The sequence below is a fragment of the Wyeomyia smithii genome, chromosome 2, assembly GCF_029784165.1.
Source record: "Wyeomyia smithii strain HCP4-BCI-WySm-NY-G18 chromosome 2, ASM2978416v1, whole genome shotgun sequence".
NCBI classification, from domain to species: Eukaryota; Metazoa; Arthropoda; class Insecta; order Diptera; family Culicidae; genus Wyeomyia; species Wyeomyia smithii.
Window position 1 is genome coordinate 195,744,283 of NC_073695.1, and position 20,507 is coordinate 195,764,789.

Genomic DNA, 20,507 nt, shown 5'->3' on the forward strand with positions numbered 1-20,507 from the left:
ATATCTTAGAATTTAACATTGTTTCGGGTGTCCCATTAAACTATAGGCACAAATCCTCCACATGTGAGGGGAACGTGCCGTTATAAGCCATGGCTTTTTAGCCGACCTACCTGATACCTGATAAACTATTGGGAAAGGTATAACTCGCCCTAAACCAAAGTCGAATCACCCTCTACTATTGTGTTTCCGTATCTCAGCATGCCACGATGAACTGCACACACTGCCCTGTGGGAGTTAATTTTTGTAACTGAGAGAGAGTCATCTCTTCACGTACGCTGTGTATAACGACTTATTATATCTACAGTGACGCAAGCGATGAGACACTTCAGTTGGTGGCCAAACCCCAAATGCGTTTCACGGAAGAGCTCCGTTGTGGTAAATTTACTTTACGAACTTATTTCGAACAGTTTTTTATTCTTCATTCAAAAAGTGAAGGACAACGATAAACATTTTTTTTTTAAATCGAGTTTTTCTCGGGAAATTGCACTCTATTAGCTGACATATAAAAATCAGAAAACCGTATAAAACTTCAGAACTCAATTGGCCGACAGATTGAATTTTACTTTCACCTAGCGATTATTTTTTTCAGAAAACCGGAGCTGTTTAAGTGGAGACTGATCTGGACAGAGCTATGAATAAACTGGGTTTAATTCGAAATATCATTAAATCAAATTTTTTTCTTTGAAATTTTAGGCATACTTATCCACAACTGAAAAATGCATATTTTAATTTCTAAATTTCAATTTGATTGCATTTAAATCAGTCAGCAGTGATCTCTCCTGCAAATATTCGTTAATATATGTTCAAATGTTCATAGTAGGTATAAGCCATGATGAGCGGCTTTGAAAATTAGACACATTCTTATATTGCTCACGTTACCGTAGCCTTTTCTCCAATTTTTTTCGGTGAAAATCTACGACTTTTTTTCTCAGGCGCTTTTCCTTCACCTACCACGTAAAACGGCGATCCGGGTCTAGTTTTATTGTCAAGTTTGACATAAATCTCATCGTTTATTACTATACAGATATTATTTATCTTCTAGCTCTTGGTTCATATACGTTATTTGTTTCGGATTTATTTTCGGTATACGTCTTCACAACATGTCTCTTCATAGCACACACAAAGGTTGATACAGATGTACCTACTCACAAAAATCCTCGATACTACTCACCAAACATGAGAATTGCTGTACCGAAACGTAAAATATTGCTATGGCTATTATGCTGCTTTGCTTACTTCTTCTTGAGTCAAGTTTTTCTCACCAGTCACACCATTTATGCACAATATTTATGCAGTGTTACGGTATAAGTCTTCGCATTCTTTGAAAGGATTGATGAAAAATCACTGCACTTGCATAAAAATGACGAAACTAATGTAAACAAACGAACGCAGCCAATCCTATGCAAAGCAAGTGATTCGCGATTAAATGGCTGCGCCTTCACAGTGTGCCTAACTATCTGTAACACATTATGGCAGATAAACTTTCTTTCTTGTAACAAACAATGCTTCATCTTATGAACCCCTTTATTACAAAAGTTCACATAAATGGACAACGTTATTCTAATTCCCCAACAACAAAAAATGAACCCCTTGTTGCAGACAAAGTCCATGTTTACAACAACTTGAATTTGAGTAAAGTACGCTTTTAAAACCGAAATCGAAAATTTGAATTGGAACGTTAAAATGAAAATAAGTATTTCAGTTTTGTGATAGTTAAAGGGCACATTGGAATTATTGCTAAACCCTTCTCTACATCAAATTTCAATTTTGATGAAAAGATAATGATCTAGTTAGCATTACAAAATTGTTCAATATTTTATCTATCCAACAACATATTGGTTATTGTTATCCCACAGACTAACAGACGTAACACTGGAACCTAGCTCCATCGCTGCAAAAAACGATCATTTCAAATTTTCAATCGAATAACAGTCATCGCGCGAAAACGTCGTCTGGGGCGCTGTCATGCAATCTCATACATATGTTGTAGTTCCCCATTTGACACATGCAGTAACGCTGGTGCTGATGTCGAAATACATGACGCAGCGCGAACACGACAGCAGATGGTGCTAGTGTTACTAACGTAAAGTACTGGAATCATCCAAACGATGATTTTATTAAAAAAATTGTTCGACGTGTTATGTCTGTTAGTCTGTGGTTATCCATTATGTGGTTATGCTGTTACTATCGTTTAAAATCTGACGCAACTTTTGCCAGTTTTATTGCCGATTTTACAGAATGCATACCAGTATAGAAAACAAAGACGTAGTTCCACGTCAAAACCATACAGAACTTTCTGTGACTGTTACTTTCTCCAGCATCGATTATGATTCGTCGAATTTCTTTTCTGTGAGTCACAATGTTGCCTCAAATCTTCGCTCTACACTAACAAACTAATATCTCTGCAGATAAAAATAAAAACATGAAAACTCCTAGCACAGACAAACAGACGTACCTCTTCGAAGAAAAATCTTCGTTCTTATTCGGAACGTTACACTCATGCGCCACCATGTGAGCTTATTGCCTACTAATACTTATTTTCGTAAAACGGTTTTTGTCTTTGCTAATGGGTGTGCGCGCTTGCTTAAATCAACACCAGCGGCATCACTGACGGTTTTTGTCTTTGATAAAGGATGTGCACGCTTGCTTATAGCGACACAAGCGGCATTATTGCCCACTAAGCAAAATTTCAAAATTATCGTTATTTTTCTGGTCGATGGAATCGTCATCGAGTGGCACGTCTGTTTGTCTGTGCTCCTAGTGTACATTGAACCTAAAAGAACAAATACTTCAAGTGTTGTGAGCTCATAAAAATACAAAATTAAAAACAATTTTTTACATCTAAGTACCGTTCTAGACAGTGATGCGTAGGGTCAAAATTTCGGCCGGGAGGAACAGAAGGAAGTGAAGTGTTTGAGTCGGTTGCAGAAACCAGAATTTCTAGTGGATGTTATTTAGACGTCCCAAATTTAAACAAAACAAAAATATCTGAAAGAAAATGTGAGATCCTAGTCTATAGAGCCTCACAATCTTCGAGAGAGTTAAGAATGTAGTCGTCTGGCCGATTGGCTCCAGTAGCGCTGAGTCGATCTGGTGAGCGATGAGTTGATAGATTAGCTAGCATCAGTAGTCATGTAAGGAATCGTTGCTCGTGTACCACTTGGCAGAGTAAAAATGTTAAAGTGCGTGTTCGGTCGCCATATAAAATACTAACAGAGAGAGCGGAAAAGCTATCATCGGTGCAGAACAGGAAGTCAGCCGGAATAACTAATGATGTAACCGACTTAGTTTGCTTAGAGTAGGTAGGATCCCCTGGTACGGGGATCAGGCGTTTTCCCCCTCCCGATTGTTTACACCCATATTCAATCACAATAGCCAATAACAACGAGAATCACTCAAACACGAACCAAACATCAAAGCAAATCAACCGAAACCGTTTATGCATGCATTAGTTAGTCCACTGCTGTGTGCTCGCAAAGGGGGGGACAGGCTGAAGAATAGACGTTCTAACGCGATAAATGTCATAATCAAGAACGAACAAAATTAGCTGTACTCATTTTTCCTCCATTTATGACAAACTGGTAGATTGCCACCTGGCGAAGGAAAGTCGGAAAAGAGAACTATGCGCAACATGATACCCACCAAGTAGCAGCAGAAGGCGAATATTTACGAAAGTATTGACTTAGAAACGTAAAATAAAACACAAGCAGAAGGGAAATCGAAATTTCACTTTTCACTGATAATTGTAAGCTGAATGGTAGACACTACACTGTATATGTAGTTGTGGATATGTACAAGCTCTATAAATATAAACCAAAAAAATAGTAGCATGTGTTCGGAGCCAAAAACAACCAACCAGCAGCCGGTGTTGTGGGGCTAAAAATCAACAGATATGTTAGACAGGATATATGACTTTTATAAAGTTTGATCGTTGTGAAGATATATTTTTTATCAAAAAGAGCATAGAACAGAAGGAGGCGATCGATATTCTAATTCCAATTGTGCGTGTACGTGAGGTAACATTCTCTACTCTTTCTGTAATAGAACAGCGAATTGCGCTAGTATTGGCGAATGGCTTTAAATAATTTAGAATCCCGACAGGCGAAGTGATTTTCGGTGCAGTGGGTGGGCAACTCGGTTGGATAGTCAATTTTTATTTCTTCCGGTCGATATTAAACAGGAAATTGAATGCAGAATTTTCTACACCCGATGTCAAACTAGTGGGAAATTGATTAACCATTCGAACCTTCCATCTACTGCACCCACTGAACCTGTCAGGATATAGGAAACTTTCAATGTATGACAAATCATTATCGTGATTCATATCATTTCTATTGTATTCATGTCAGACGGTTCCTGTGCAATTGAATGTAACGAATTTAGTAATTATTTCAAACAATCTTGTAACTTGATTTTCGAAACAAATATTCCGAAACGTAAGATGATCGTGTCGTATAAACTCGCAACTAACCGTTTGACAGATGTTCTCGAACGTCAAACAAATCGGCAGCAAACTTAACAATCATTCTCACAAACAGATGATATTTTCGGCAGAATCATGCAGCACCTAGGAAACTCAGATATATTGTTCAACTAGAAACTACTCTATTTAGACAGGTGCCAGTAAGCCAACAGTGTCACCCAGAGCCAGATCCAAATATTTACTCTATAGATTTCTCTAGATGTTACAGAAAACGTTAGAGCCAGTTTTACTACCGAACTATAGTGATAGAATCTGTATAAAAACCCCACCCTCTCTACCCGTTTTTTCCTACCGCGTTCATCACTGTTGAAGGGAAATTTTATTTTCCCGTAGTGTTTCCCAGTAAAACCAACTACCACAACAGCAATCGGAACAACGCCAAAACGATGGCACCAGACAACCGAATACAATAAATAGATCGTAGACAACTTTTCCTTCCTTCCGAGTATCAAGCAAAGATGTTTAGCATGACTAGAATTAATTCGAAGCTGTAGCAGTTTACAGGTACTAGTTATTACTGACACACTACCGTAGTGAGCAAACAATTTGAAGAACTTTACTAAAATCTAACTAGAGTATAATAGTCCCATTTGGCTGAAGCGAACTGTGCAATAGACAGCGAGTATGAATTAGGCATATTTTTGTATAACCAATTCGCCAATTTTTTATAATCAACGCATTTGCATGCATGGTCAAGGAGCAAACAGAAATTACAAATAGTGAAAAAAGCGACATGAAAACGAAATAATTCAATGGACTTGAATGTAGTTGTGTAATAAGCCCCGTACTCAACAAATGATATAAGAAGTGAGGTGAGAATGAGTTATTATTTTTCAACTTTGGACCTTATTGTGGGTGAAAGCCCATTCGTTACTTTAAACCAACAAAAAATCAATAAAACACTATTGTACAATGTACAGCAAGGGAGGAATGGAATCTTTTATGTGAGTTTTGTTACGCAAGCCAAATATGAACATAAATGAAAATCTAATAGTAGTTAACTAGTCTGTTACTGAGTACAAAATGTGCTTAGCAAGCAGCTGTGCAAGAAGAAATAAGTAACTTGTAAAAAATCTACGTATTGCAACATACACTGGCAGTGATGCAACGGAATAATAAAAGATGACAACAAGAAATAAGTTAAAATGCTAGATAGACATATCAAGATAATTCAATAAAATTACTATCAACTAGACCGAGCAGGCGACTTCTACATATTAAATGAAAATACCAAACTAAACTTAGATAACGATTATATTAACTGATGGAGACAAAAGAAAGGCATGAAAAGGAACAACAAATCAGTACGATGTAAAGAAAGCAAACTATTACTCTTCATACTCTCAAATAAATTCTTAATATATTCTACAAATCTGATCGATGGTTTTCCTGCCTGTGTCGAACATTCCGAACAACCGTGTTCTCCCACAGCCGTGCTATAAAAGAGGAAGCAGTGCCTCACAACAAAAGGTTTGAGTCTTCGCTAATGATTCACGAAACAGTGACACCTAAGAAAACTAACGTTGAATAACACACATTCGAATGCACTGCAGCGCCAATCACAGTAAGCAGCTGAACTTAACCCAATCAAGGTAAGATACCTCCCTATAAAAATTAAAAGTAACACACTGTAACAGTTCAACTTACAACATAAACATTATTTATGAAGGCAAAGCATGGGAAAAGTAAGAGGCAAGTATGTAAATTTATAGAATACCAGGGATTTTTAATTTACAAAATTGTTTATACCGAATATACATTCAGACGACAGAACGCATCTTGTTTAAGTATGAGTTTAGCAATCGTTTACAAGCTTACAGTAAAAATACCGTGTTTTTCATGGTTACAATAAAAGCACGGTATTTTTACTGTAAGCTTGTAAACGATTGTTGTCATTACCATGTTTTAACAACGTTTTTTGTTGTTGAATCTACCACCGACAATAATTTTACCATGAAAAACGTTGTCAGTGACTTCTAAATGTATGGGAAAATGCCTGAAAAAATGCTGTTAAGATACATAACGACCCCCCTTTTCCATGGTAAAAATGGCAACAACGGTGTTTTTTATTGTTCTGGACAGTGATTTTTTTTTTATTCTCGCTTATTTACCGTCGGTCTAGTTCCGCCACTGTTGTTGTGCCAATCACCGACGCCCGGGGAGGCGACTCCACCCAGGACCCTAACTCACGACCCGTTGATTAACGGACCGGCGCCAACGGCTTTACTTCCTCATGCGATGGAAGGCGTGATCCCAGAGATTTTTCGCCTCAGAAAATCTCCCGATGTCGGCTAGAATTGAATCTAGACCAGTTGGGTTGGTTGTGAGTGGATCACGCCACCTCACAACCATCGACACCTATGTCGGCGGTGGGATTAGAACCCAGGCGTCGAGCGTGGTTGGCGGAGACGTTACCAACTACGCTAGGCCCCCGCCACGGACAATGATATTTAATGTAAAATTGATGTATCTATAATGAAAAACATAGTTGAATTATGGTATAGCTATATACAATTACAGGAATTTTTAAGGTTTTTTTAAATGTTTTTTCAATGTTATTTTTTTTCGGGGTTGATGTCGAAAATAACAGTCCCATTTTTCTGCATGAACGGACAAAAGCTTCACCTGCGATGGTGTGTAGAGCACCTCACGCTAGATTTAAAGAAGGTTTTAATACAAATGGATGTACCTAAAATGTTTCTCCAAAGGATCATAGTTTCAAAATATGAACACCGGAAAATATTTCATCGGTGAAAATTTGTTTTTTCCTCGATTTTCCATTTTATATTTAACAAAATTACACATTCTGATTTTAAAAAAAAATCAAGGAATAAGGCATCCAAAATCTGAAAACAACATTTTTTGCGCTGAAAATTACGGAAATTTTCGTGTAGAAACATCCTTTCTACGTTAGTTCAGCTTAAAATGAGACCAAAAACACTTCGTTTAGTTATGTTCATTCATCATCTTTTTCGGCTCAATATTGAAAACCAAGTCTTCCAATACGCGTAACCGTTATTTGGTGTGCGTAGTAGTTGTCTTAGTAATAAAACGATTTGAAAAATTTTCATTATCAAAGTAGGCGTGTATTTGTATTATTACATTTCATAATGGTTATTTATAATGTGGCGAATAGTTAGTCGATTTTAGGTATGTAGTTTGTAGGTAACAATATTATTTACACAATTAGGTCAGTTTTATCCTTCATTACATTTAAAAGCATTTATTAGTCATAGTTCAAACATACAATGATAGAAGCTGAAATATCTGAGACAGCTTAAAATTAACTTTAAAATGTGACTAATGTTGTATGCTGAAACAGCAGCACATATTTTAGGTTTGTAGTTCAAATGGTTTACTTGCATTTCATGAATTGGCCAGATATAATCAAAGTCCTTGTGCAAAGATTCGGGCGTTTGTGTTCTGAATATTTCACGAGGCCTTCATGTGATCGTTTGCAGAGCTCCGGCACATGAAATTTCTGGATGTGAAATTTTGGTGTCGGACGGGATTAACCCTGCTATAATCTAGTCATTAGGGAAGATTCATGAATGACGTAGCATTTGAGGGGAGAGGAGGGGTTTGTAGTTTTGTGACGAAATGTGACGAGGGGGAGGGTAGGGGGTCAAGCCAAGCTACGTAGCAAATATGAAACTAAGAAAAAAAGTGGATTTTTTCTAATTGTTCTATTTTATCATTGTTTTGTCTGTTTAGAGTTATTTTTATTACTTTCTTGTTTTTTCTTGTTCATTTATGTGTTTTTGATAATAATAACAGGCAAAAAGTATCACGAAAAGGAGAGGGGCGATTTATAAAGCTACGTAATTACCTAGAGGGGGTCTTGACTTTTTGACGAAATGCTACGATGGGGGAGGGGCGAGTCAAAAAAACCTAAAAAAGAGCTACGTCATTTATGGATGTTCCTTTACAGAAAGTTTCGATGGCTTTTGAATAATAGCTCAATAGAGCTACATGTAAGCATGTATCAACGACCTCTAGTAACACAAAATATTGGTAGACTGTCCAGTAACACAAAATATTAGTCTGCATGTCCTCATGGCAAAATATCCCTTTCATCGAGCAGATGTCGTCCAGCAAAATTGAATTGGAAATGGTGAGTTGCGTTGGTCGCTGATGCACAGTGGTCGGAAAGCACTGAAATCCGGGCGAAATTAATAACTACTAAGGGTTGCCTCCTAGATGAACCGTGTCTTCTCGAATGTTGATCCTGAAACTATTGACCAACTTTTGGCAATGACTATGTAGTTCAAAATTTCACCGCTAAGGCGGCGCTGTCACTAAATTCTCAATGAAGCGAAATAAAAGGATAATGTCTAAAGAAAGTTTGTAGAGAATAGTATTTTGAGAAACTCTTTCTTGGATATAAAGTTAGTACGTGATATATTTTTTGAGAAATTGAGCGATTATTTTTAAAAAAAATGAGTTAACGGCTACTTATAGCATGTCAAAGAAGAAACCCCCGAAAAACCTCGAATTTCACGATCCAGATATATCAAACAAAGTTAAGGTATGCGTAACGGCTATTAATATTTAGGTAGTTCGGATTCAAATGCAATGAGTGGCGCTTTAAACTAACATCGCTTGCTTAAAAATGGCCGCTTGCGCGTCGCACGCTCGTTTTTGTTTTTGATATTGTGAACATTTAGCCGAAAATTGCCCAGAAAACTTTTTCGCTCCTGTCAACGTTTTAGTTTTTGAGTGAGCGCAGGTAACGGTGAGGATACCATTTTAAACTCTACATGAAGTTGGAGTGCCAAGTACTTTATAATACTTATTTTGTGGAGGGCTTATTGCCATGAAACAACTCTAAAAAGGTTATCCTAAGCTGTTGGAATGCTAGAATTAGGCCATATAAGCAATTCGACACTATTGTAACATTCATTACTACTTCTGCATTCTGTAATAAATCACTTGGGTAAACAACGTGAAAATAGAGAAGTCGTGAGTGCACGAGAAGCCTACTTTCTCAACTATATTAAATGTATGACAACAATAATAATCCGAACATTCTGATGATTTTTCACTAGCTTAAACCCTGCAGAATTGATTCCCGAAGAGGCTATGCTTGATGCATTAAGTTGAAAAATTGACTTTTTACGACTATATGCAGTTCCAGACCACTGTGTGATGCCCAGGCTTCTGATTCCGTTTTGGTTGGAATCGTTACGGGTTCTAACGACGTGGCCTGTTAAACCGTGAACCGGCATATGCTTGAAGGAAAACCCTCACTAGAATTTATAAATAAACAAAATTCATGACAGTTCAATATCATAAAGTTACCTTTAGAACACCTGTACAATATAATGTAGCAACTAATCACAAATAATAAACAAATTTTCAGTATAATTTGTTGAAAAGTTTCTTACGATGCCCTCCTTCAGACTTTGATCAACGCGTTTAAGATGGTTGGCCTTTTTAAAACACAAAACGCACACTTTTTCCGCGATTCTCTTCGTGGCCATGCATTTTGAGTATTGTTATTCAACTGAGTCAAAAGTCTAATATGAAACTGAAAATTTATTTTCAAATTGTTTTATCACCATGACAACTGCTACACACACTAAATAAAAATTATGCGTATCGGAAGATCTTGGTTTAATATTGAGCCGAAAAAGATGAAGAATAAACATAACTAAACGGAGTGTTTTTGGTCTCATTTAAAGCTGAATTAACGTGGAAAGGATGTTTTTACACGAAAATGTCCGTAATTTTTAGCGCAAAAAATGTTGTTTTCAGATTTTGGATGCCTAATTCCTTGATATTTTTAAAAATCAGAGAGTGTAATTTTGTTGAATATAAAATGGAAAATCGAGGAATAAACAAATTTTCACCGATGAAATATTTTCTGGTGTTCATATTTTGAAACTAGAAGGCTAAAACTATGATCCTACGGAAAAACATTTTAGGTACATTCTGCACTCTACAGAGCACTGGAGATCCAGTGACCCACTATGATCATGAAGCATGGACACAGAAAGAAGCTGATCGTCGAGCTCTTGGTGTTTTGGAACGTAGATCCTGTGTTCAATCCTTGGTGGAAAATTGGAAAATGGTGTCTGGCGCAAACGCATGAACCATGATGTGTACCAGGCACACAAATCAGCAAATATAGTCAAGCGGCTAAAACACGCAGGCTACAGTGGGCTGAGCATGTAGCTAAAATGTTGGAGGAACGATTAGTGAAAACTACATTTAACATAAGTTGCGATAGAGGCCGTTATTGTTGTTGTTTTGCCTTTCTCCTAGAAAGGTATAGCAATCACTGGAAAAACTAAAGGTATAGAAGTGCTCAAAAGAGCCGAATGTCGTATATCACTCGACTCAGTTCGACGAGCTGAGCATTTTCTGTATGTATGCGTGTGTGTGTGTGTGTGTGTGTGTATGTGTGTGTGTAACGCTCTCCCAATCTCACTCGATTTTCTCAGAGATGGCTTGACCGATTTTCATGAAAATAATTGCAAATAAAAGGTCTAGTCTAGTTATTGAATTTTATTGCGATCGGGTTTTTAGTTTAGGGGCTATGTTTAAAAATGTAAAAAATCACGAAACATCATTATCTCAGAAACTACACAACCGATTTTAACGAAATTGGTTTTAAATGAACGGGCAACTAAAAAACCCTTAACTTTTGAATTTCATAGAGATTAGACATGTGGTTCAAAAGTTATTAACAGTAACGTGTTCTGAAGAGTGTTCAATCTCACTCATGTTTCTCAGAGATGGCTGAACCGATTTTCATAAAATCAGTGTCATATGGAAGGTCTAGTTGCCCCATAAGACTCCATTGATTTTTTTTTTGCAATTGGACTTTTACTTTGCCTGTTATGTTTAAAAATGTGAAATCCAGCTTCGAGAATAAACATATTCCGAAGACTACTCAAACTCACTCACTTTTCTCAGGGATGGCTGAACCGATTTCCACAAAATTAGTGTCAAATAAAAGGTTTAGCAGCCTCATGACACCTTATTGAATTTCACTGTAATCGGTCTGTAACTTTGGCTGTAATGTATCATAATGTGAAAATCATGAAACTTCATTATCTCAGAAACTACACAACCTATTTGAACAATATTGGTATCAAATGAACAGGCTAGTTAAAGGTTAACTGATGAAATATGATTGAACACGTGGTTCAAAAGCTGTGAACAGAATGGCATATTTGAAAGAGAAGAAAAATCCTACTATAAATATTCGAATCTATAATGATATTCAATCGAATGATATATAATCGAGTCCAACCTAAATATGAGTACAGTGACGTTTCGATTACTCCCAGATGGTCTCGAGGTACGATGCTGGCCTGACAAGCCAGTCGTCGTAGGTTCGAGTCCCGGCTTGGGAGCGACTGTTGGCGTTAGAAGGATCGTAGCGCTAGCCCCGCAATTGTCCTGTACACTATTGAATTTTATTGTAATCGGATTTCTAGTTTAGAAGTTATGTATCAAAATGTAAAAGTCATTAAACATCAATATCTCAGAAACTAAACAACCGATTTGAACAAAATTAATTTTAAATGAACAAGCTACCTGAAAAACCCTTAACTTTTGAATTCCATATAGGTTGAACATGTGGTTCAAAAGTTATGGAAAGAAACGTGTTCTCGAGACTATTTAATCTCACTCATGTTTCTCAGAGATGGCTCGACCGACTTTCATAAAATCAGTGTCAAATGGAAGGTCTAGATCCCCATAAAACACTATTGATATTTTTTGCAATCGGACTATTACTTTGCCTGTTATGTTTAAAAATATGAAATCCAGCTATGAAAAGTAAAATATTCACAAGACTACTCGAACTCACTCGCGTTTCTCAGAGATGGCTGAACCGATTTTCACTAAATTAGTGTCAAATGAGAGTTCCAGCTGCCTCATAACACCCTATTGAATTTAATTGTAATCGGACTGTAACTTCGTTTGTAATGTATCGAAATGTAAAAATCACGAAACTTTGTTATCTCAGAAACTACACAACCGATTTGAACAATAATGATATCAGATGAACGGGCTAGTTAAGGGTTAACTGTTTCATAATTCGGCTGCTCTATACGTTCCCATTTCATTCGATTATAATCGAACTTAAGCAACCGTTATGCATTATATTGTAATAACATCGAAAGTCTTTTTTCTCAAAGATTACACGACTTATTTAACATAACTAGTGTCATACGAACGAGTTATCTCTTAGACTTACAAATAACTAACTTCATAACAACTTGATATGTGGTTCTAAAGTTATGGAACGAAAAGTAATTCAAAGACTCTTCAACACTATACCTGCTTTGATCAATATATATGGCCTCAACATAATTTAAATGTGGTATCGTACTATTTGAACGTTCCCGGTATCGCTTGTGATGAAGTTGTTCGATATTAAAAGTCATTTCTCTTAATTTGCTATTTCTTAAGCACTAGCATTACGTCAAATTTCATATTTAATACTTGAATTACAACATCAATATTTTTGAACCCGAAGAGTGAATATACCTTTATTGGATTTAAGCATCCATGTAAATCTATTTTTACAAATAATAAGTTTGAATGAGAAAGGCTGAGTCTGACCGCTAGGTGGATTAATTTACGTTTTTAAATTACAAAACCAGAATACAATTGACAACAAAAACTTCAAATGTCGAAGAAAAAATATTTAAAGTGAAATATGAAATATTGTAGTTGTTGATTGGCACTTGTAATACTAGAACAACCGATCGGACAACGTTTGTTTCTCACGCTTTTCGATCCGGATTGAGTCCAAGTTGTGATCTTTCGAACATACATGAGGCAGTCAAAACTTGAAAACAAACTGAATTCAGCTGATCGCAACTGTCTTGTGGATTACCTTATTCACAGTTAAGACTTTAAATTCTATTTTTTGGATCAACGTGGAATATTTGCGGCTGATTGTATTTATATTATATTTGCATTGACGACAACCAACGCTCTTCTTTTGCCGACAATCAACCTTTTTCTTTTGCCCTTTCATTCCTTCTGTTCGACTTCTGCTGAGCGTCCAGCATTTAACTAAGAGGGAAATTGCTTTTCTTTGATTTCTTCTAGACATCTTAGCCAAATGACTTAGCGGGAAAACTTTGAAACAAAAATACCTAATTCGATTCATAGAAAAAAACACGGTTATAGACCCAAGTTTTCTTCCAGGAATTTAGTCAGCCTTTTTATGGTTTCAGGCGAGGCTCAAGGTCGTATTTCAAGCCTAGCACTTGTTGGCACTCGAACAAAATACAGAAAAATACCGATTTATTTACAGATGCATACAAATTTTTCAAAATACAATTTGGCAGCTCTTTGTGCAAACAAAACCACGAAATCTGCATCAGGTGTCTTAATGAAGTCAAGTTCCTTTACGCAGTGCGATGATCGAGTTGTATAAACAAAGAAAGCGTCCAGTAAGTATCGCTAGTATGTTAAAAATGCCAATACAAACCATTAGCGACACTATAAAACGATATAATAAACTGGGAAATCTAGAGGACTGTTCAGGAAGAGGTAGAAAAGAACCGCTAGGACCCCTGGGAACCGGATAACCGTGCAAAATCATTAGAAATTGACCCGAAATCTGTACGAACTTTTCTTTACAAGGATTCAGGATCACGTTGTTACACATTTTCGAAAAATCATTACCTAAATGACAGGATGAAAGAAAATCGGTACCGAAAATCGAAGATTCTGTTGAAAGAATTTATCGATGGACGCCATCGAAAATTTTATTCACCGATGAGAAAATTTTAACTGTGGAGCAATTTCATAACCACCAAAATGACCGTCAGCTTTTGCCTAAAGGCTCTTCTAAGCGAATGAACGTAGCTCGACCACATCATCCAGTTTCGGTGATAGTTTTGGGCGGGAATTACGGCTACCGGTAAAACCCCCTTAATATTCATTAAAAAGGGTGTAAAAATCAATCAATTTGTTTACCAATAGCTTTTTACCGACACAGTGGTACCTTGGGCACGTATACATTTCGGTAAAACTAAATGGACATTACAACAGGATTGAGCTCCATCGCATGGAGCGAAATAAAACACTGGAACTCTGTAGCAGACTTTTTCCGAGATATTTAACTAAAGATGAATGGCCTTCAAACTCTCCTGGTTTAAATCCAATGGACTATTCCGTTTGAACTATTCTTGAATCCAGAGCCTGTACTAAACCACACAAATTATTGGATCATTTGAAAGCTAGTCTAACCAAAGCTTGGGATGCCATATCTGTGGAAGAACTATGGTCCATCGTCGAAAATTTCTCTAAACGATTGAAGGCCTACGTTGAAGCCAAGGGTGGACATTCTAGTCCGTGATGAATATAATAATACAAACCATGCTAACGCATCTACATTTTATATGAATGTGTTGTTGTTTAATAATGAAAGAATAAAGTTATGACTGAAATATTGAACACGGATAATTTTTCCTCACCCTGTAATTTGTTGTTGTTGGTTTTCCAAACTGGTTCTCTGCAAAATTTGTTAATGTGTATTTATCAAATCCAGCTTTACCCAGTTCATTTATAAAAGCAAGTATTAATCTTCAATTTTAGCGAGGAAAAAGAAAACAATAAAATTACGAAATAAATAAAATCTATTTTCAGAGTGTTTAAGTTTATTATGAAGTTTCATGCTGTCCAACTGAGCAATTGACTGAATTTGATGATAGTGAAGACATTAGCAAAACAATTGTTAGCTTGAGCCAAAAAAGTTCGGGAAATTTTAATCAATGAATTATCTGTCATCCGATCATACTGTACTACGCAGTAATTCTAAGACCCAAATTCTCCCATTATCAATTCACGTCACTCGGACTCGACTAGCACACTTCCTGTTTTCCATTTTGCGACCGGCCGGGCCTCATTTGTGCGCACACTGATTTTATTCAGCATTTCCTTTTCCGGAACCCGATTATTACCGGCGTGCGATCGGTGTGTTTGACGCACTTCGAGCCCTCCGTATGTTCCCGTGCCGTACCTACTCGTTCCAGGCTGGACTGACGATCATTGTCACCAGTGCGCGTTTATTATGTATTATTATCTAGTTCCACATTTACAAAGGTTTATTCTCGCTATAACCAGCACACCATGGTGTAGTTCTTCCGGGTGTGTGCAACACTGGTCCCAAGTGTACGAGCGAAAACAAAGAAACTGTTTTAATCGCACAACGGAATCTATCAATTTGAAATGTTCTTTTTTGCGCGACATTTGCCCCTTTCTTCCATGTTCCTCGGTAGGCCTCAGGCCACAGGCTTGCCGGAGTGTGAAAGATGGGAAATTAAGCTGGCACTCGCCAGTTTCGTCCGGTAATGGATTCAAACGATTGAATAGACAATTACCGCAAGCCAAGTACGGAAGGAAGTTCGGTTTGCGCAAGTTGCACGTGCCCAGGTACTGTTATATGGAAATATCACTCCGCTCGCTCCACGGTGGATGTGGTCCCAGAACGGAAACGGTGCTGTTAGATGTGCGCGATGATGGAGACAATCGAACATTTGAAGTTTCAATCGAAGGAAATGCTGGCTTTTTGCGATTTTGGAAGTTTATTTGGGTTTGTGGGAGAAAAGCGGAACACAACGGTAATCTTTGGAGGCGACATACCTGACATTTGTTTTCCCATAAAATTTAAATAAAAATTTATTTCGCTCGAACTTAGTTGTTTCCCACTTTTCATAGTGACATATTTCAATCGAAAAAAATATTTCTTTGAATCTTGTGAAAAATGGATAGAATATTCAACGCGAAGTTCTGTTAGAATAACGCACTAGATTTTCCTTCCTCTTGGCGCCAAAATTGCGTGACATTCTAGCTATTTTGGGGAACGTTCATTCATTTTCCCCAACAATAATCAGATCTCCGCCGTGAAAATACAATAACAACAATTAGTTTTAACAAAGTGGGCTACCGTTCAGGTATGGGTGCTGGGCAACGGACGAAATGATTGAATCATGTTGGCAGCGTTTCGCACTTTAAGCTGATGCCCGAGGAAAACCGCCGCATTCCTTCCGACGGTGTGGACAGCAAATTCATCTTGGGTTGGGACTCGCGTGTACTTATGAGCAATAATTTTTAATGATTCACCCACGTCGTGCTGTGCCCTAGAGGCGATGAGGAAGACACAATTTGAATTTTTTCTATATATAGAACCGCGCGTTTTTCCGCATTTAGCTAAAAATAATGGAACTGTTGGTGCACCCGAATGATTATATTTAATTTTTGAGATCTTTACCCATTCTATAAATTCGAAAAATTAGTTGATGATTGCTCGAGAAAAGGGTATCGGCTGTCGTTTTTGTGTTATGAAACAAGGAACAGACTAGTTAACTAATGATAGAATGATTCAACAGCGATCGGGGACACTTATCTCAACCATCAACAGTAATGTGAAAAACAACACCCACTTTCCCGAAGCGAGAAACCTCATTCCGATAAAGCATCGCCCGCATTTTCCGAACCCGTCAACTGTGTCTTCCGAAGCAACCGTGCGGCAGACGGGAATCGCGCGCTGATTTCAAATTCAACGATTGTATCGCCAGGGAACGTTCCAATTTAAGGCAAACTCTCCCACGGTGCTTCCTGCACGTCTGCTGCTGCTACACAGTCGGATTGTCCATTGTAACTCATCCGCGGAAAAACAGCCGCACGTAGAATCGTATCACAAAGAAAGTGCGAGCTAACGTTTTGTACAGAGACGGTGTGGATCACTGCTAGGTTAAAGAAAATACCGCAAATAGCTATTTAGCTCTTGCACACGGACTCTCCAAGGAGCGGGGGCATCCCTGCCCCAGCTGGTGGGAGAAAAGTTCCTAGAGACATGTCTACGAGGTTAGAAAACTGAGCGATCGGCGGGTGGAACCTCCAAACAAGATTCCACTCGGGAAGGCTCTGACCGATAGTTCACTCGAAGAGGCAGTGCGCAACTTCATGATTCAACCACAGACTAGCAGACGTAACACTCTGTAACACTAGTGTAGCTTTCCTGTTAGCTTAGCCTGCAACAAACGTCATCGTTGTTATTCAGCTGTACAGATAGTCTGAGGTTCAATCTTTTTTTTTTTATTCCTTTACGAAGAATGTCGAATCCACCTCTGGAGAGAAGAAGTGCGTGCTCCGATCATAGAAGATGCAGGTAAAAATGAATTACCGTTACCGCGCATCATTGCGTCGAAAATTTATACAGTAAGTGGCAGCACAGTGTTGTCAAGTTTTTTTTTCTTCTCTGCATGCCCTCTCCAAGAATTGCAACCTGCCTCGAGAAGAGAAGTACAATTTTCCTCGCCGATCAGGCTACGCACAGGGAAACTTTTCTCACACATCCAGTGAAATAAGTGCATAAAATTAATGCGCAGAGAAAAACGCACAAACGCGCGATGTGATTTACTGCTACTCCCGGACCAGTAATAACGCAGGGATCATGGTGCGTTCTGCGAATTGTGAACTGATCGCTCGGTTGATGACTGTTGCGGTTATTCGTGTTTTGCTGTTTGTTTCAACAAAATTGTCGAGTACACCCCATGAAATCAATGTTTACAGTCACAACATTTGACTCTTTCCTTTGATTACAACACTCCTTCACCAATCGATAAACTTTCTACCGGTGACAGATCAGGGGATGTGCAGCATGTAATACCAGTGCCATAGTGTCTAGCAATTGCTGCGCTAATCACCGTCGTCACTGTCACCAAGTTCCTGGAAATTTTCCATGAAAATCAAACGCGGTGAAATGAAACCTGATTGCAGAAATGCTGATTGAATTTCTAATGTGACGGGAGTGAATCTGCGAGGGCAAACCAAAAAAAAAATATCAATCTTGTCTCGCAGGAGAAATGCTACTTTTGTCCGCACACCCTGCTGCGCCAGTTGACTCCCGGGTGTGCGTACTGTCCGACGGGGCAGTCTTCACCGTTGTTGCTCGCCTCGGTTATATGCGACAGCTACAGAAGACAACTCGGCGACACATTTCGTGATGTTTCCCACTATGGTCACGGTGGTGGCTGCCAGTGCCAGTGCGAAAGAGAGCGAACAAACCGATTCACATACCGTTGGACGATTTGTTGTCCCCGGAGGTTTTACAAGAATCGTCCGGCGTACAAGCGGAACTTGTAAAGTATTTCGTTCAACGGAATCACTGGAAGTGTATTTTATTTATTTAGCTTCGTCTTCAGTTCTAGCTGTACAGACTGACCTTAACTAGTAATTATATCTTATACTAATTTTAAAACATTGTCTAGTTATATTAAAGTCAAAAACGTCACTATTATTTAGTAAATTGAAGCATTTCTCCAGCGGGTGGTTTTGTTCGAATACTGTTCGATGTCTAGTTGTCCAGAAAAGTGAGCGTGGGCGTGATCGATGCGCTGGCACGTAGATGTTTACCTGCTGTAGTAGGTCAGGGCAATCAATACGATTGCTCAGTATATCGAAAATAAACATGCGTTGCAAGAATGTGCGTCTCTGGTGCAAGGGTTCTAATCTAATTAATCGGCATCGCTGATCATACGAAGGTAATCTTCGAGGCTCAACCCAAGGTAATCGTCGTAGAGCGAAGCGAAGAAAATACCGTTGAATCCTTTCCATGCGAACGATTTGGGCTTCTTGATGGGGTGCCCATATTTGAACAGCGTATTCAAGAACGCTTCGCACAATCGAGCAATAGAGTGTTTTGAGAGCATACACGTCGCTAAAGTCGCAAGCATTTCGGCGGATGAAACCGAGCAGGGCGAAAGCTTTACATGTTGTGATACATGATATTTTGAAGTATGTTAGTAGAAAAAATCATTTATAAATTGATAATCCCAATCATCATCTATCCCAAAAATGATGATTTGACAGATTCCATGAATTTTTTGAAAGTGCAGTTAGAACTATTTTGCACTGAACTATTTGGCTTTTTTCTGTTCTTCAATATCAGTAATTTACTACACAAGATATTTTGCAAGTTTCATCGCACCAGATATCATGAGAACCATTTGAACCAAACGTTTTTTATAAACCTTTGAGATCGAGCTCACACAATTGTATTGATAAACAGTAGGTAAAGGGTAACGCAAAGAAGACAAAATCAATCTATTTCAATATCTTGAATTTATCGGTTCGCATTCTGTCACAATAAGGTTGATAGCCCGGCACCCTACCCTAACGTCTCGAAAGCAGTTTGTTGAGAAACCATGTTCAAGCATAAGTCGCCATGACTTATTACTTTTGACTAAATCATACACTGCCCTGAAGTCTATAAACAGATATTGAATCGGCACGTAGAATTTTCGAAATTTATTAAGTGTTTGTTTACATTCTGTCCCTAGTGGAGCGTCTCCCTCAAAAACCACATTTGCAGGTTTACTGCAACGACCTTAGTCCCGGAACAGGATGCGGGAGCTTATTTGTACACTGAGAAGAGTTATACCTCGATAATTGCTGCAGTCCAGAAGTTACCCTTTTTTTAAATCGGACATATGATATCTTCTCACTAGTCCGAAAGTCCTACGGTGATTTCAATCAACGCAACATTGATTTTATTCCGGACGTCGACAACCACAGAATTGTACTTACAATTATTGGCGAAAACGAAACGCTGCAACTGCTCTTTGATAAAACCTCTAGTCTTGGTCTTAATCAAACAAATCATGTGAAAAATGGACAAAATTGTTATCTAGATCTGTTAATGTCCAACATTAGTGAAGACTTTTGTGTGACGAATTCATTACAACCATTATGGAAAAACGAAGTTTATCATTCAGCAATAGAGTTTTCTTCATTTGTGCATGTGATTAAAAGACCTAATGAATATGAATTCGAAGAAGTTTTTGACTTTCAGTCAGCAGACTATGATGAATTAAAACATAAACTAAATAGTATCAACTGGTAAAATGTATTGTGTGAAGGTGGAAACGTCGATTCGGCTGTAGAAAATTTGTATAAGATATTTTCTGATTTATTTATTACCGATATACCATTGAAAAGACGTCATGGCAATTCCAAATACCCAGTCTGGTACAATAGACAAATT

At 38.0% G+C, this 20,507-nt stretch overlaps 1 protein-coding gene across 9 annotated transcripts in view; it reads left to right on the forward strand.

Annotated features, from left to right (window-relative positions):
• Window positions 1-5,860, forward strand: part of LOC129722753 (alpha-catulin) — a 380,319-nt gene extending 374,459 nt beyond the window's left edge. For 7 of the 9 annotated variants that reach the window (XM_055676457.1, XM_055676462.1, XM_055676461.1 and 4 more), the window contains one exon: window positions 1-457. This exon is cut by the window's left edge. Coding sequence is in view for 2 of the 9 variants with exons in the window: in XM_055676456.1 (XP_055532431.1) it covers window positions 3,586-3,681 (96 nt within the window). In the remaining 7 variants the exon portion in view is untranslated. Of the gene's footprint in view, window positions 458-3,585 lie in introns of those variants that run through there. The other 2 variants (XM_055676456.1, XM_055676459.1) reach the window with 1 other exon arrangement.
• The last annotated feature ends 14,647 nt before the right edge of the window (window positions 5,861-20,507 follow it).